The 17,277-nt window shown below is 38.3% G+C and overlaps 4 protein-coding genes across 10 annotated transcripts in view; 2 read left to right on the top strand and 2 right to left on the bottom strand.

Annotated features, from left to right (window-relative positions):
* The window catches only part of rad17 (RAD17 checkpoint clamp loader component), a 9,273-nt gene extending 5,221 nt beyond the window's left edge, over positions 1-4,052 (bottom strand). Inside the window, exons 1-10 of one of the 2 annotated variants that reach the window (XM_008335624.3) lie at positions 3,913-4,052; positions 3,478-3,597; positions 2,965-3,174; positions 2,200-2,274; positions 1,826-1,967; positions 1,435-1,571; positions 1,096-1,148; positions 816-941; positions 474-543; positions 36-147 (exon numbers count right to left, since the gene is read on the bottom strand). In XM_008335624.3, the coding sequence (XP_008333846.1) occupies positions 36-147; positions 474-543; positions 816-941; positions 1,096-1,148; positions 1,435-1,571; positions 1,826-1,967; positions 2,200-2,274; positions 2,965-3,174; positions 3,478-3,519 (967 nt within the window). In that variant the 5' untranslated portion in view covers positions 3,520-3,597; positions 3,913-4,052. The remainder of the gene's footprint in view (positions 1-35; positions 148-473; positions 544-815; positions 942-1,095; positions 1,149-1,434; positions 1,572-1,825; positions 1,968-2,199; positions 2,275-2,964; positions 3,175-3,477; positions 3,598-3,912) is intronic. The other variant, XM_017043285.2, reaches the window with a different exon arrangement.
* ak6 (adenylate kinase 6) lies at positions 4,051-6,530 on the top strand. Its single transcript, XM_008335626.3, has 6 exons — positions 4,051-4,189; positions 4,284-4,362; positions 4,794-4,886; positions 5,094-5,152; positions 5,676-5,821; positions 6,059-6,530. The coding sequence occupies exons 2-6, from the start codon at positions 4,326-4,328 to the stop codon at positions 6,246-6,248; spliced, it is 525 nt and encodes a 174-aa protein (XP_008333848.1). The 5' UTR covers positions 4,051-4,189; positions 4,284-4,325; the 3' UTR covers positions 6,249-6,530.
* Positions 6,531-7,200: 670 nt separating this feature from the next.
* On the top strand, positions 7,201-13,665 carry ydjc (YdjC chitooligosaccharide deacetylase homolog). 6 transcript variants are annotated; one of them, XM_017043193.2, is made up of 7 exons: positions 7,201-7,955; positions 9,429-9,518; positions 9,790-9,965; positions 10,037-10,196; positions 10,534-10,633; positions 10,801-10,978; positions 11,498-13,665. In XM_017043193.2, the coding sequence occupies exons 3-7, from the start codon at positions 9,790-9,792 to the stop codon at positions 11,850-11,852; spliced, it is 969 nt and encodes a 322-aa protein (XP_016898682.1). In that variant the 5' UTR covers positions 7,201-7,955; positions 9,429-9,518; the 3' UTR covers positions 11,853-13,665. The 6 variants fall into 6 exon arrangements, with proteins under 6 accessions (XP_016898682.1, XP_024908769.1, XP_024908768.1 ...); XM_025053001.1 differs by having other exon boundaries at positions 7,201-8,000; XM_025053000.1 differs by having other exon boundaries at positions 7,201-8,740.
* Positions 13,666-13,912: 247 nt separating this feature from the next.
* Positions 13,913-17,277, bottom strand: part of LOC103397377 (ubiquitin-conjugating enzyme E2 L3) — an 8,222-nt gene continuing 4,857 nt past the window's right edge. The window contains exons 2-4 of the mRNA XM_008335620.3: positions 16,141-16,236; positions 15,872-16,058; positions 13,913-15,104 (exon numbers count right to left, since the gene is read on the bottom strand). Of these exons, the coding sequence (XP_008333842.1) occupies positions 14,950-15,104; positions 15,872-16,058; positions 16,141-16,236 (438 nt within the window). The 3' untranslated portion in view covers positions 13,913-14,949. The remainder of the gene's footprint in view (positions 15,105-15,871; positions 16,059-16,140; positions 16,237-17,277) is intronic.

Genomic DNA, 17,277 nt, shown 5'->3' with positions numbered 1-17,277 from the left:
ATAAGATTGTTTTTTTTTAAACAAAGTAGTCTGACCTGGTAGAGAAGAAAACTGCAAGCTGTTAATGGCACTGCGGATATCTCCTGAGCTTCCTGAACACAGCATCTCCAACACTTTCTTATCTGGGATGACTGTCTTTGTGCAGCTCTACAAGAATTAATTGGAACATTTATAGTTAGAACAAACAATAATTTTACAAATATTAAACAAATGTAGTGACATTTTGGCCCAGAGCCAATGTCTCTGTCATTGGTGTGGAACCCCAGGGTTCACCTCCTGGGCAAGATCGAATCACGGTCAGGGCGGTTGGTACCTTCCCGTGGACTCACCACCCACGGGAAGGTTCAGGAGGGTTGGTACGGTGCAGTGTGATTTGAGTGGCAGTCATGGAGACTGCTGTCCCCGCAACCCAGTAATGGATAAAAAGACGAAAAGGGATGGATGGATAAACAAATGTAAGGGTGCTCTTTTACCTTCCCTGCCTCTTGGGTTGAAATGCGAGTCAGGACCTTCATCATGGTAGTTGGAGCCACTGGATTGAAACTACAAACACAACAAATAAAAAGAAAACACTTAAAACACAGAAATTAAGCAGAAATGTATTTTTTCACTTTTATGAATATAAAGTGAGTTCAAATAAAATGCAGGGTATAAAAATGTCCAAGCTGGGACTGGAAAATAAAATGTCACTTTATGCACTCATCTGGCTATTCTAAAGAAGAAAAAAATGTCTCTAGGGTCAGCAGAAGTTTGTGATGTCAAAATGGGGTCACAAGCCAAAAAACATTGGGAACCACTAGCATGTCTTGTGGAACCTGATGCATGTGATGTCCAACTCCTCTTGGATCTCTTTAGGGAATAGCAAACGTGAGCTTCTGTCTCCACTCAGACTGTCTGACACTATGAAGACCAAAGGACATCGACTCGTCCTCATAAAGAGCCTGAAAAATAACACAAATACATATTTCCAAAGACTCAGTATAATCAAAATTTCTAGAAAACTTGTTACACTTCCTTAAAATTGTACTGTTACTCTATATTTGTAATTCAAATGAAATATTTTGAGGGGCAAAATAAGTTCTTTTTTTCTCTCACCTCAGGTTATCATGCAAACTGCTGGACTGCCTGTAGAACTGGTTTGGCATATCCTGAGGAAATCCAAATACAACATATTCAAGTGAAATTGACAGAAAATGGTAGAAGAAAAAGGCAACAAATCAGATAAAAACCAAAATGTGTTGGTTTTTTGGCACCAGTGAAATCAACATGAATATCACTCCACATTAGAAGAAAGTATTCTATATGTTTATGTCAACAGTTGAAATTCATACTGTAAGGTTTTCCTCACCTTTTTACTATGCTATTAACATGACTATTAGAGATACCTTTGGTTTAAAACAAAAAAAGTTCCTTTATTTAAAAATATGGTACAACCTCCACCAGGATGAGCTTCTTGTCTGTAACTCCATCTTCACCCCTCATCCTCAGACAGCTGTATTTGTTGGCTCTGAGGAGAAAGTCCTGAAATTGAGCCTGTTGGGGTCTGGAGAACATGCTGTTTGTTTTCCATTCTGACAAAGATAACAGAAGAAGAATCCCTTTAGAACACCAGAGAGAAAAGACATGGGTAGATAAACACTGGACACAGCACTTACATAACAACAACCTTGTTTTTGTCATCATTAGGACAAAAATATATTCTAAAACATATGAAACTGAATAACATTTTTTACAACATCATACAACATAATTTGCATATGCAGTCATTTAATGTGGCAAAAGTTTCAAAATATGAGTGGGGACAGATGTGAGACAAGAGTCAGACCTTCCTGACTCCTCATGCTGAATGGCTCTGTGTTTGTAGGGTTGACCCACTCCTGAATCCGGAAGCCCAGTTCTTCAGACAAAACCCGGACAGTAGCAGTCTTCCCACAGCCTGATGGTCCAGTCAGCAGAAGGACACCACCCTGTAGATGACAAGCATCACTGATGAGATCAACGCACACTATGGTCAAAATAGAGTGCATCTCAGCTTCCAGGTCAAGAACTGGTTAGGGCTGGGGGACAAATGCTCATTAAATATACATAGTTGGCCTTCTCTGAGCAGCTATCCAAATCAGAAGTATATGATATAAAAAAAAAACACAAGAAAAGCAAACAAAAGAGTTCCTACTTTAATATACCAATAAAAAAAATTACCTTTGAAGAGCATGAGTGAGTATTCATCCAGTTTTCTACTTCCTCTATTTTTTTCTTATGGACGGCCAGCTCATCCTACACACATTGTAAGTGCACAAACACATAGAGACACACACTTTTGTGAACAAATTTGAAATCCTGATCCACCCAACTTAGGGTTTGCTTAAAATAAACATTGACAAAAACAAATATAAAGTACAGTATACATTACAGGGGCATACAATATATAAACACAAGGAACACCAGGAACAGGACTGTTTCATGTACAGTATTTTATAGTTTATAATATATAGTATATGTATTAGTGATGATGAGAGGTCATAATGTGTACTCTACAGCAGGCAAAACACAAGAGTAGTAATGAAATAATACATGGCAACATGTATGATTGTGTTTTCTAAAGTGAGGGGCAGGACCCTTTAGGTGGTGCAAATTTATTGTGGGGGGTGCACAGCAAGTCAAATTTATTTGCTTTTTAATAATTCTTTAATTGTGCTATTGTGGAAAATGTAATCAATTTGTAATTTAATTTTATTTTCCTTTAAGAATTTTTCTTTAGGAATGTGTTCTAAATAAGGTTCAGTTGATTTTTTAAGAAGTAGCTGTGAATGTGTCAAGAGTGGGGTAAAAAAAGAGGTTTATCTATAAAAGAGGGTGCTGAAAAAACAATCTAGGACTCACTGATGTAGAACATCAAGGGTTCCTATTATTTTCAAGCTTAAATGTTAATAAATAGTAATTATTTTTATTTTTTAGGATGCTGACCTGTGAACTGGGTGAGTATCTGTCCACCCAGGGCTCATCTAGGTCCCTCTGTACCACTTCATTCAGCAGTGATGATATGTGATAATCTTCTACCTTCCTCTTCCTTGCTTTCTTCAGCTCTGGCTTTTGGAACAACCCCTTTGTCTGTCCAGGGAGAGAACAGCTTTCCCCCACCAGATCGGAAAAAGAGGAGTTCACCCAGTCGTTCGCCTATGAAAAATACACTCTAAAGTCATTTACAGTAATAGTTTATGGTTTTTGTGGCATAGCTATTGGGTGTAATGACATAATTCAGATACATTTCTAAAAGCTTACTAACTTGTGTTAGTATACGTATTCTTGGTAACTTATTGAGTAATTACTGTATATTAATGCATAACATACTTCCTTTTATGTAAATGTTTTGTTCATTTCAAGTAATCAACAATAACCTGTACAAAATAACAAAAATCTTAAAATGGAACTTCTTCAGAGCATGTTAATATGAACATTAAAATTAACCGAAGAACTTACTCTGCTTGCAGCAGCTTTGCCTCTCACAGAAAGCTTGTTCATCCTTCACACTGTGGACAGGAAGTTAGTGAAGAGCCTGTAGCTCCAAAGCGGTAAGGACAGCTGCAGCCAGAATCGACACTATCAAAGGTTAATGCAACAAGACACAACATTAAATCTGCATCGTTTGTATGCAGATACAGCTAGAGGTGGCCCATTTGAAGAAGTAACAACGTTCAGAAACGCTTTGTTCATAAACTGTTGGAAAATAATTTATGTTTTTGTATACGCACGTACGTCAAACGTACACAACATTCATAAGCACGTTTGTGTCAAGTAATTGTTTAAAGTATTTTACACAGATTCTGTACTCGAAGATTCTTAGCTGCAGGGTATTGCAGTAAATAAAACACATATTTAAAACAAATATAATATGAAAGTTGTTGGTCAAATTACCTTTTTATATCATTTGTTTCGTCTTCACCACAGTGTTTGCGTCACGTAGAGTTACCCTTCAAGTACAACAACTAAAATGCGATATAAACAGTGGAAGAAGTTACGGTCACAAATATGTCTATTTAAACTGCGGGTGCCGTAAACTGTGTAGTCCATGCCGTAAAGTGACAGGGGGCGTCGCGGCACTGACTTGTGTATGCAGAAAGGAAGTGGTTGATAATACGCATCTGAACTTAGACAGAAAATTGTGAGCGCCTGGGTCTTTACTTCGCTCAAGGTTGGTCTACATACGTTAATATTAGTACCTAAAAACTGTTGTCCTAAGGGGTTACGTAAAAAAAATTAATAACATGGCGTAACATTTCTTTCAGGATATCTTCTTACATACACGTGTAGTCTGCCGCTGGTGAGGCATGAAGATGAAGAAGCTTCCTAACATTCTGTTAACAGGTGACAAGGCTTTAAAACAACAGTCTTTTAGCGAAGACAGCCCTGTTAGCTGTCTTAGAATAACGATCACTAACGAACAGTGTCGTGTAGTTTATAGTAGGATTTAAAATTGTATCATGCTGTTTTGAACTAGCAGTCCATTGTGCTTTGCTGTTGTATGGATATGGTTGACTGACATCCCTGCCTTTATATTCCATCGTCTGTCTATTAGTGACTTAAAAGTCACCAAATGTCCTTATCCATAGCTAAGCTTTAACTAGTCCAAGCACAAGTCAAAAATACGTTCTACAATATAAACTAAATTTTAGAATTGACAGATAAATGATTCAATTTGCATTTAAATATTTTTTTTCTGCTGTGTGCATTAATGCGAAAGCCCAGCTTGTTTGTTTAAACTCTTAAGATTTCCTTTATCTTTATTTTGTCTATAGGGACACCTGGTGTTGGAAAGACTACTCTAGGAAAGGAGCTGGCTCAGCGAACAGGCCTGACGTATATTAACATTGGAGACTTGGCCAAGGAAGGTTGTAACTTTGAAATAATTTTTACAACTTAAAAATACATTCTCACATGCACTTCACTGTGATTTCTGGGGAATGCTAAATATTTTTCTCTCAATTTTTTTAATGGATTTATGGATTATGTTTTTGGTATTGTTCAGCTATGGAAACCAAATTAGGGTATGTTGATCAAATATAAAAATCTGTACATATTGTTTTTGTTTTACCCAGGAGAACTTTACGATGGCTATGACGAAGAGTACCAGTGCCCAATTTTGGATGAGGACCGGGTAAGTTAATAGTACACGTGTAATAATGAATACTAAAATGGACTAAAAACTAGTGAGTGTGCAGTTGTCATTGAGGTGTGTCCTTCCACGACACCAATCAGTTTATCTACTCACTAGACTGGAAGCATTAAGTTCAGTTTAAACAATTTCAACCCATAAGGGGCGATTAGTTACCACAGCTTTGTGACAAAAATAGCATATCTAAATCACATTATTCCCAACCAGGTAGTTTGTACTGGGAGCTTTCTGGGCCCAGTATTAATGCAACAAAACAAGTTATTTAAAAACTATATACAAGCAACAAATAAAGTGTCTTCCCAATAATATGAATATCAGAAATAGAAAAAAAATGTGATTTTACAGTTACTTTAAATTAATTTAAAACTTAAAAAACTAACATTCTTTTAAATGACAATTAAAAATAATTGAGAAGATGACAGTCTGACCAATTGAAGTCCAACTCTGTTTTGTATTAATATTTTGATTATATATATACGATTTACTCTCATCTGTGATACTGCAGGTGGTGGATGAGCTGGATGAAAAGATGGAAGAAGGAGGAATGATTGTGGATTATCACGGCTGTGACCTGTTTCCTGAACGATGGTTCCACATTGTCTTTGTCCTTCGCACTGACAACACTCAGTTGTACACACGGCTAGAGAGCAGGTCATCTTTGTTTCCTTTCTGTTTGCTTGTTGATATCCTAAAACATTTTCAAGAAGATACAAAGTTCACCTATTTTTGTCCAAAACAGAATGATACAGATTTAAAATATCAGAAATCACCAGCACCTAATTAAACCACTTCTGTTATTACTGAGCTCAGTATTTAAATGTTATTCTACCTTTTTCCACATAGGAGCTAGTATTAACGTGCTTTATTCATCACATCCTTTTGTTACAGAGGATACAATGGGAAGAAGCTGCAGGATAACGTTCAATGTGAGATCTTCCAGACCATCTATGAAGAAGCCATGGAAGCCTACAGTGAAGAAATTGTCCACCAGTTGCCTAGCAACACTCCTGAAGACCTAGAGCGCAACCTGGAACAGGTAGTGCAGTGGACTGAACAGTGGACGAAAGACCATAACTAGGAGCTGAAGCATCAGCCTTCTGTGCTCCAGTGGCAGCACTGCCAGCATTATTTGGACTTGTATGAATGTGGCCTCATTGTAATGGCAATGTCATCGAGTCTGGTGATATGTTCAGGATTTCATCACCACCTTTTTTTCAGTGCCACACTGTTCCGGAATTACATTAGGAAGAAGTTAATATTTGGAATTTGTACATAACACAGGTACAACAAGAAGTTTAAACACATCAACTTAAGTTGTTTTCAGGTTTTGATTTTTTTAATAAATGAACTTTGAAATAGGCACAGTTGTTCTGTCCATCTGTTAAATACAAAACAGTTTATTTATGGTCAGTACACTTTTGAAAATGTGTACTGACCATAAATAGTGGCAAGACGTTGCCTGGCTTCTGAATCTTCATAGTTTCTATGTCTGCTTGTTACAAGCCATTAAAACACTATTGTGGACACCAGATACTTAAGAAGTGGTCGTTATGCCTTGTTAGTTTAATCTTGTGTTTGGCTAGACTAATGCAATGCAAGATGTGTGAAGATAACTTTGCCCATGTTTTTCTAATGTGGTTTGGAATACAAATAAGAAATGTTATTTTTGTCTTTCAGTTTTTACCAGCTTTTCTTTGCTACACTACTGTTATCTTCATCTGTGTTATCATAATTTTAAGTGCAGCACAATCCTTTATAAGGTCTGTCAGCATGTAAGGAATCTATCTAAATTACTTCAATCTACTGTTTCTGTGACACCTCTGGGATATACTGTGTATATATATAAAAATATGACGGTCATAATTGCATCAGCAAAAATAATTTCAAAAAATCTTAAATGAAAAAAAGAATCAATGGTATAAACTTCACAGAGCGGATCGTTAACAACACCAAAATGAAAATTTGGAATTGCCCTGTAGATGGCACTAGTGAGTATTTGTGCTCGCTGCCACAAAAAAACCGACGAGAAAGTGCGGTGAACGTTAGATTAGTTAGTAGAAGAAGAAGAAGCAGGATATCACGGTGAGAATCAGTGTTTTTTATTGGTCGGCAGTTCAGTTTTTCTTACTCAGCCTGTGTGGTTGTCCCGACACAAATGGATAAGTGTGTGTAATACAATGGGTAAGTGTGATTTTTCTTTGCCTTCGTCGAATAAGTTTGCTGTGCGTTTTTATCCGCCATGACAGTCGCTGGCTCTCTAACAGGAAAATGTGTAGCCGGCGGCGAATTAAGAAATGCCACAGTGTCAAGTCCCAACTTCGGACACTGGTTATGATTTACTGTCATTTTACACAGACGTGGAATAAGAAGACTAGGTCACAATAAGCAATATGTGCTATAAAATACGTCCTTATTAAAATCTAAAAATGTTTTGATTGTTAAGTCAAAGTCGTTGAACTGCTCCGTTCACTGTGTTCCTGAAGTTCCAATACATCTGTGATTTGTTCGGTAATTGAAAATATTTGCAATGAAGACACAGGACGTTGATTCACTTGTTTGTAATTGCAAACACAGTCAACACAGGGAAATGACACGTACTGCACTTGCACTTACTAACGTGTCGTTGTCTACAGCAGTGGTTCTTAACCTTGTTGGAGTTACTGAACCCCACCAGTTTCATATGCGCATTCACCTAAACCTTCGGTGATGGCCAAGCAGGGGTCGGGTGTGTGTCTTATCCTCCGCCGAATCCCTGGGACTGACTCACCGGTTCGATCGAACACAGGTTAAGAACCACTGGTCAACAACATAGTTATTATACATATGTTAGGTAGGTATATTGTTGTAGGTATATATATTGTATAGTAACCTGTGAGAGAATAACGGCTAAAGAAAGTCAGTTTAGACAGTAGAAAGGGGCCCGCCAACGATCGAAACTTACAATGATATAAAAAATATTTTCTCAAGACTGGAATTAAAGGTTAAACTAAAATAGTCATTGGAGGTGTGCACAAAGTAGACTATAAATACCTGAGGTCTCCTTAGGACAGTCTGGAGATGGTTGACAAATCCTCTAAGCCAGGGGTGTCCACACTTTTTCGGCTTGTGAGCTACTTTTCAAATGACCAGGGTAAAGTGATCTGCCTACATTGAAAACTATAAATGTATATTCACTACTTTGATTAAATGGCTGTAGTTGTATGGCACAATACCGTCTGACTCAATACTTCTATGGTCCTAGTGATTAGCATCTTAAAATAGAATCAAATCTATCATTTTCATTTAGATCCTGATTTACTTATTGGGCATGCCTGCTCTAAGCACTTGATTTTGACCAATGTAACGGCCAACCTACAGGTTTTAACAGATGTGACACACCCACTGTTGTTTTACTTTGCTGTAAAACTTACTTTCCCTCTCATTAGGAGATAGGTGTGAATGGCTGTGACTCTAACCCAGACTGTGACTGTTCTATGTATGTGTATATATTTGTATGTGAACAGCACAGTGATGTGCGGTGAGGTTCATTGCCGGTGAGGCACGGACTGCTCCGGAGTCAGATTTACAATTGTAAGAACTGAAAAGAGCATCTTATTTCATTATTATCCAACAGCATGCACCTGGTAATGCTTCATATCCATCAGCATTCCTCTTTCAATGACACTTACACCAACACAAACATACAGTATACACAGGAACATATTTGTCCTACAAAGAACGTTTCTTTATACAAATGGATAGAGCACCCTTCTTACAAAGAAATTAATATTTACTGTAAACAAATTAAAGTATAGAGATGAGTGCAGCACAAATTTAATTTTGACCTTCAGTAAAAATGTCAGTTATTTTTCAAACTTTAAATTATTTTGCTTTAATCAAAGGTTGTCTATCAAAATGATAAGAACAAATATATATTTTAGGCCAAATATTTTGTTTTTAAATACTTGAATTTATTCTACTTACTTCCATCTTATTTTTAAAAAACAAAAACTTGAAACCATTTGTAGCCTTAACTTTCCTTATAGATTAAGTCCATAGTTTGAATTTCCAAAAGTTTTTAAAGAAATCTGGCTGAATGTACGTGGCTGATCTTTCATGTTTGCTGAGGCTTCTTTGCTATTTTTTGATGTGACAGTATCCCGAGTTAGTCCAGACATTATCAAACGATGAGAGTAAAAGGCAAGAACAGCAGTAAAGCCGGTTTTCTTACACACAGTCTTTTTGTACATTTAAAAAGAACGACTCTTCTGTCCCGTAGTTTGAAGCAAACCTTTTAGCTCCGGCATTGGTCTTTCATCACTTACCCATCACTTCGGACAAGCCGAAAGGAAAAGAATAAGAAGATGAGGTTGGTCTCCCATCACTTATCACCTTCTGTTTGGACTGAAAGTCCGGTTTTGAGAAATGTTTCCCTCTTGAAATACAATCCACAGACACAGACTGCAGAGAGTCATGCTGTATAACAAATAAAGTTCATATTGACGATATACTGAGGAACAAAAAAACGGGCACACGTCATGTGACCCAGTTTGTATTGGATTGCACAGTCAGTCATTTTACTCGTGCTGCCTTGCTTTCTATATGTTTAGTAATGCATTCATTCATATTTTTTTAAATAGATGCCTGCAGTTATGCCTCAGCCCAGAGTGATGCTGGTGGTAACAGGAGATGATTTTGGATACTGTCCCAGGAGGAACCAGGGGATTGTAGACTGTTTTCTGGCAGGAGGCATTTCCAATGTGTCACTTCTGGTTAATGCTACTGCTGCAAAAGAGGCAGCTGATCTGGCTAAACGGTAGCTAAAGCATTTTGTTTAAGATAAAAATCCTTATCTGATTGAAATGACATTCTTTTTTTTTCTCTCAGGCACAACATTCCTATTGGTCTCCATGCCAACCTCTCAGAAGGGATCCCAGTTTGTCAAAGTAAAAAGCAGGTCTCTACTTTGATTAACGAATGTGGTTTTTTCCATGGAAAAATTGGTTTCCGTCAGGCTCTGGAGCAAGGCCAGCTCAGCATGAAACAGGTTTGCTGCTCATTTTCCCCTGGAACAGGCTTACCTACTTTCTTTATATTTCTACAGATTGGCTGTAATTGAACACTTATTTACAGTCTTTGGTTTCTTCACGTTGATGGAGCAGATCTGACTTTTCTCATTGGATGTATTTATGAGATGTCTGCTGTCGTTTATCTGTCTGCTTTGTTGTTGCAAAAGTGTTGAGCAGAGAAGGCTTCTACAGTATGTGTCGTTAGCCAAAGAAAACTGACAGTTCTCTTGAAAATGAACAATGTTTAATGTTATTGTTCATTGTTGACACTTTTGCAGCAATTAACTGCTTAGGTTTCACTGTTTTCCTTCTCAGGTGGAGTTGGAGCTCGGGGCCCAGGTCAGACTTTTCAGGGAACTGACAGGTCACCTTCCATATCACATGGATGGACACCAGCATGTCCATGTCCTGCCAGGTAATTCAAATGGGCTCATCTTTTCGCAGAACAGCATTCCTATTGATTAGATTTTAATGAGGCATTTTAGGACCTGTGGCATCTTATGTCTTAAACACAGTTAATTAAAATAATTAATAGTTACTATGTCACCATTTGACTCATTTATGTATGTGTGTCTGTTGCAGAGGTGTGTGAGGTGTTTGCACAGGTGATGTCAGATTTCAGGATTCCATACACTCGTGTTCCAGTTGAGCCTGGGTTACACAGCTGTCTTTGGCTGCCACTGCACCTCAGACGATTCTACACACAGGTAGAAAAGAACGCTCTGGATGCCATCCCTGTCTTCATGCGCTACAACATCAGGTGTGTGTGTGTACTGCTAAGCGATTTTAAAAATGTCATATCTTGTAAACAATTTCAGTTACACTTGGATAATATTTTTGTTTTGGACATTTTCAAGCAACTAGTCCATTTATTTTTAAGCTGACTGACTTGTCAACTTTACTACATTTTTCATGTCATGGAAATAAAAACAAATTAATTTAGGTGTGGTACCACTACTAGCCAGAGGAAATGGAGTTGAACAGATATGACATACAGGCCACACAACCCTCAAATAACTGTCAAGACACTACTGTAGTGACAATACAGCTCCTGAGTCTGAAACAAATGTCAGCAGACAGTCTCCAGAGCAGAGAAAATATACTCTGCCTTGGTAAAGAAAGCAAAAGGCATATAATCCAAAGAACACAATCTTCCTCCACTGTAAGATGAAAATGGAACATGACTAATGTCACAGTGGACACAATAAACACAGGGTAGCTTTAGTGGCGAGAACATTCTAGAATCATGTTTATACCTATAACATGTCCATGTCCACAGATGGCCAGATGTATACCTGGGACTGACCACCATGGGTCAGAACATGTCTGTGCCACACCTGCAGAGGGCGCTTCACCACAGCTTGGCCGCAGGGCCCTCTAGCGCCTCTCTCTGCAGCAGTGCATCAGGCTCAGATGAGGCAGTGGTCACTGCAGAGCTCATGGTTCACCCTGGTTACTCCAGCCACCCTCAGGAAGGAGGCTGTGGGGAAGGTCCCGATGATTTCTCTCAGTCAGCTGACAGACAGCACGAGCTAAGCGTACTCACTGACCCGGCCCTGTTCAGCCTCTACAGTCAGGAGCGAGTGCAGCTCTGTGCCTTCAAAGATCTCCCACTGTTGTCCAGGAACAAATGACATGAATCCACATTATGCTACAGAGAGCCTGTGTAAATTCTAATTTCCCTGGTTCTGTTTCTGTGAGTTTAAAAAGGTGAATTCAGTCATATTGACAGTTTTAAAAATGAAATGAACTTAAAAACCATGTTAGTGCAGTTTGCCTTTTTAGCAGTACTAATATTTAAGAAGGGAATAGCTATGGGTCCGTTAATTCAGTTTTCATTTATTTGAACCCACATTTTCCTTGTTTTATTTATTGTCGCTGAAGTTGAGCCGGGTTATATAATCTGATACTATTTCCTCTCTATCCCAGAAGCCACCTGTACAGTTCCCACGCTGCCCAGTAATAGATGCCTTTAAAACAGTCGGAGGAGCCCTAAGCACCGACTGGAGTTCTGGAATCCTGTGTTTGAGAATTAAAATGAGACCGTATACATAAATGAAACACAACCGAGGTCACTCTAAAAAAGATGTTAACAATGTTTCCTAGCAACACCTGTCTTTCTCTAAAAATGTATATAAAGTGTATGTATACAGAAAAAATTGGAACTATATTATGTAAACAGGAAACATTTTGACACTCAAATAGATATAAAAGACTGACCTTTGTTAGAAAACCTGAGACAGATTTTGTTGAGCCAAATTTTGTCCTCTTTTTATGAAGGTAGAATAATTAACAAAAACATAACCAAGCAAAAGAAAATGCAATTTAACAAAAACTGTGCAATTTAACAGTATGTACAGATTACTGACAAGATTGCGTGTAAACACACTCCAAATGCTGAAGCTAAAGTCCTGAAAGTTTATATATTTAAGGAAAAAGGTTCTCAATGTGATATCAAAAAAAGTTGTTAAATGTTATTAGATGTTTGTTGAAAGGATGTTTTTAATTAAAGCCATACTAGGTGGTGTTGCACAGTATTCAGAGAATACATTGCACTACTCTAATGCCTTCATTGCACATTATTGGTGACACTTTTCAGTGTGAAGATATACCTAATCCTGTTGTGTTGAATGGGTTGTCAGAAGAATTAGCTCTCACCCTGGAGTGATAGGAGTATATGTTCAGGAGTGAACCATGTAGTCATTGTGAAATGTCTGTAGAAGTAGAGGGATTCTGGAGGAGGGGTCTCAGGTGTGTGTAGCAAATTCAGTCATCAGCTGCTAAAGATTATCTCACACAAACTCTAAACCTGTGAAATGCTTCATTATCTGAAATAGTTATAACAACAACACAATAACATTTATTGTTGAAGTTCAGCTTCTGTTCAAACTAATGTTAAAACTATACTGTAAACCAGTTATACTTGTCAGCAATGCAAACACATTTTTGTGGCGTAATAAACACCAGATTCAAGAATCATTTCTGTATTTTTTTTTTCATCTAACCCAAGTGTGACAATGAAACACTAAACCAAAAACAATGGAAATGGAAATAACTTGTATGATGATGCAAAGTAGTCTAGTTAGCTAGACTATAAATTGAAGTATCCAGATCCAATTTGTGCAACATCCACTGTGACAGTGAGGCCAACTGGTTAGCCATCTTTATTATGAAACAATATTTTGACCAGATCAAACAGCTGTTACATGTTTTTTCCAGCCACAGCAGTGCCTTCCCATATCTGAAAATAACCCTCTGGAACTTTAAGAAGCTTGTTTCTAGGGATGCCTTTAAAGAGCTGAGGACCAAAGTCAGCTGAGTGCATTCTCTTCCAGCTACTTCACTCTCTCTCCCTTGTTTTTTAGCTGGGCAGCTGACAATCACCTTGGTGGTAGAGTGCGAGGCTGTGTCTCACTCCAAGGCTTTTAGCCAATACAGCTACTCTGCAGTAGATTTCAAAATGTGTAATAGCAAGTGACTAGGCTAGAGCTAATTGTGTCGATGGACCGAAGCAGGTATATCCCAGACCCATCACCTCACATCCAAGATCTTTTTTGGTTGTTTCAGAAGGAGCAAACTGGTGACATTTAGATGACTTAAGAATGTTGTGACTAATGGTCAACCACAGGCTGTTGTGGTCCATCTTTATAGACAGTGTAGGCTGCAATGCATGAAGTGAGACACATCTCACAAGTCAGTGTGCTGAAAGGCTCTTGTTTTAATGATTCTGCTAAATAGGTGGAAAAGAAATGCTTCTTGAAAGATGCAAATTAACAAACTTTCTTCCATCAAATGAACATGTCAAGTGCCAATCAAAAACATTAAAACAGGTAAAAGAAAGTTAGAATTACACTTCAAAGAAAGTCACAGTAGCCATTTGATTTTGAAACAGCAGGATTAACTGGGTTACAAAGAACCTAAACAACCCATGTGAACAAATGTGTGGTACACTTTGACCATGTCCTGCCAAAATAAAAACAAAACTCCAACTCAAATCAACACGACAAAACCGTCGACTCCCTCTGGGTTGGTTGGGCTCTGTGTATTTGAGACTGTACTGAAAAGGGGAGTGAGGGAGGATTTGCTCCACAAAAATACAGTGCAAGTCTATAAGCAGAGGAACATGATTGGCAGTTTAAAAAAAAGACTCCTGGTCCCTGCTGCAGTTCTCTGTAGTCATGGATGATCAGTGACAGGGAAAAAAGATAAAAAGGAGATGTAATAAAATGAAATAAAAGACCTCAGGAAGATGCACTCCTATGTGATCTATTTAACACAAGAGTTGTTTTTAACAAAAGGAAAAGCCAACTGAACACAGGATACCGAGGGTTTCCATCTAACTCTTCAGGTGAGTGGTACTTTTTTTTAGCTTATCTTTTTTTTATTTTTCATCTATGTGAAAAGAGTAGAAAGTTTGAAATGGTCTGGGTGGTCATGTCTGAGGTGGAGAAGCAAAAGATGGTAGATGAGGAGAATGAAGGGTGGAGGAAGCTGTCTGATCCACAGATAGTCCTGGAAGGGGCAGGGCTTAGGCTGCCACTGACTGGCCTTCAGCTGGGCAGCTCCAGGGTTGCAGGTATGCGCGATCTAGTGGAGGTGGCAAGGAAGGTGGTGAGGTGTGTGGAGGATGGAGGCAAGAGTGGGATTGGTATTTGGTCAGGCAGGTGAGATGAAAGAATAGGGGGAGTGAAAGATGGGAGAGAGCGAGGGGGCTACACGCTCATCAAGTGATCAGTCCATTGGCCGTTTTTCACCATGTTTCCTCGTAAACTCTTCAGCGTTCTTCAAGAATTTTTTACGGTCCTTTGAGTATTCTTCTGCTAGATCTGCCCTCAGGGGGTGTTCTGGCTGTGGGTCATTCACCAGTGCAATGAGAGCCTGAATTACTAGAAGACATGGACAATGAGAGTACATTAACATATGAACACTGTTGTTCCTAAGTGTTTAATACAGCAAATGAGCATTTGCCTGCTACTCTCTCCTTTTAGCTCATTTTCTCTTCCCTCTCATCCTAACTCTTTTTTTCTTGCCTTATCCCCACACCTTTGCCCACTGGGGGTCACTGTGCTACACGTTTTGTTGCTAGTTTCAGTTGCATAACGTCAGTGAACAGAACTCTTCACATCACCCTTCCCTTCAAGAAGAGTGTAAGCTTGTAGTTTTTTCAATAATAAGCATTAGTCTCCGTCAGTCTCTCGCCATATATACATATATATATATATATATAGCAAGAGACTGACAGAGCCTATATATATATATATATATATATATATGTATATTTTTTTTATATACACATATACACACACACAGTATGTAAATATATATAGAAAAGATTTTACTCTCTTGCATAAATCTAAGTCGCAAGAGAAGAAAATGAGCCTTTTAGCTCACAGGGACACAAGAACAGCTGCTTCATTGCTGCCTTGGCTGGTAAGTATCTGAAAGTTCAAAACGAGGCCTTAAGAACACAGAAGTTTAAAAATGAAACATCTGAAGTCACAGCAAGAACACAATGACTTTGCACTATCACACAGAGAACATTTATGTACTAGAGTTCTGGAATTTGGTTTGATGCCCAGGGTGTGAGATTCAATGACGGCTAATGCCGAGTTCAGAGACTGCAAAAAACACATGACCCTCCACTGTCAAGTACCTTGGTCAGTTTTGGTGGCAGGCTTCCAGTTCTCAGCACTGATGACAGGCAAGCAAACCTGGCCCTTCTCATCGATGTTAGGATGATAGATCTTTGTCTTGAATGTGATCTTGGGAGGTTTAAAGGGATACTCGGTTGGAAAAATTATTTCAATCCTGAATGCACCTTTGTCATAAGGAGGGTTGTCCTGTAAATGAAAACATGATGGTTAGTGAAGGGGGGCAGGATTTCTGGGCTACACTATTATCAATCAATGGACAGCTACTCACTGGTACAATGAGACCTTGCCATGACAAAAGGTTTGATTCATCAACTTGGATGTTTCTGAAGTTCTTCATTCCAGATTTGCGAATCTCATCAAGTTCCTGAAAGAAAAGGGAATGAAATAAAGAACAAGTTTGCCTTGAAATTGCAACTGATTTATACCAAAATCAGTGAGTTGCAATTCAAGTTTTATTAAATTAAAATCATAAAATAAGACCAGTTCCATTTTATTTGGCCTTATTATAGATTTTAACAATATAAAATAAGATAATATTTACAAGAAGACAATGATCGCCTAGAAATAAAACTTTGGCAAAATACTACAAAAAAGGTATTCATAAAATCTTATTATTCGCTATTGTAAAGTGTATATGAAATTGATATATCCTTTGGCTTTACTTCATGTAGGGATGGTTGTCGCTCATTGGTTTATTCACTCTCTCCTTCAGACCACTGTCACTTTCACTCTCTCATAAGCAGACAATGACCCCTGTATCAGACCGGCCATTAGGTGCAAACCCGGAAAAACTAATATCCTGCTGCAGCAGAGGAACTCCACCATAGGAATGATAAATGTGTCATCATGAAAACTCAAGTTTCTCTGAAACCATTTAAAGCTAATATTCTGGAACAGTTAGACAGTGTTACTTTTTATATGAATAAAAAAGACTAGACTTCAAGTAAAATGCATTTGTAATATTTAGGGTTAGGCCTTTAATGTTACCGACATGCTATACCAAGCTGAAGCAGTCATTGAAATATCTGAATGTGTCCTTGAAATTCTGTGTCCTTATTTTAAAAAGGGCAACTGGTTTAAAGTGGTTCCCCTCCTTGAATCGCAACCTTAACGTGGTGGAGGGGTTTGAGTATCCGAATGAACCTGTTGTCGGGGGGCTTAACGCCCCTGGTAGGGTCTCCCAAGGCAAACAGCTCCTAGGCGACGGATCAGACAAATAGCCGTTCAAAACCCCAAGTTATACAATTGAAATATATTTTTTGATATATTTCAATATTGAATATATGAAATATTCATCAATATATGAAATATATTGATGAAGAAAACCAATCAATCAAAGAGGTTCACGTCGCCCGGATTGACGTCACCGGGGCCCCACCCTGGAGCCACGCCCGGGATTGGGGAG

The sequence above is a fragment of the Cynoglossus semilaevis genome, chromosome Z (assembly GCF_000523025.1).
Source record: "Cynoglossus semilaevis isolate Cse_v1.0 chromosome Z, Cse_v1.0, whole genome shotgun sequence".
In the NCBI taxonomy this organism is placed as follows: Eukaryota; Metazoa; Chordata; class Actinopteri; order Pleuronectiformes; family Cynoglossidae; genus Cynoglossus; species Cynoglossus semilaevis.
This window is presented reverse-complemented; position numbering and strand designations above follow the sequence as displayed.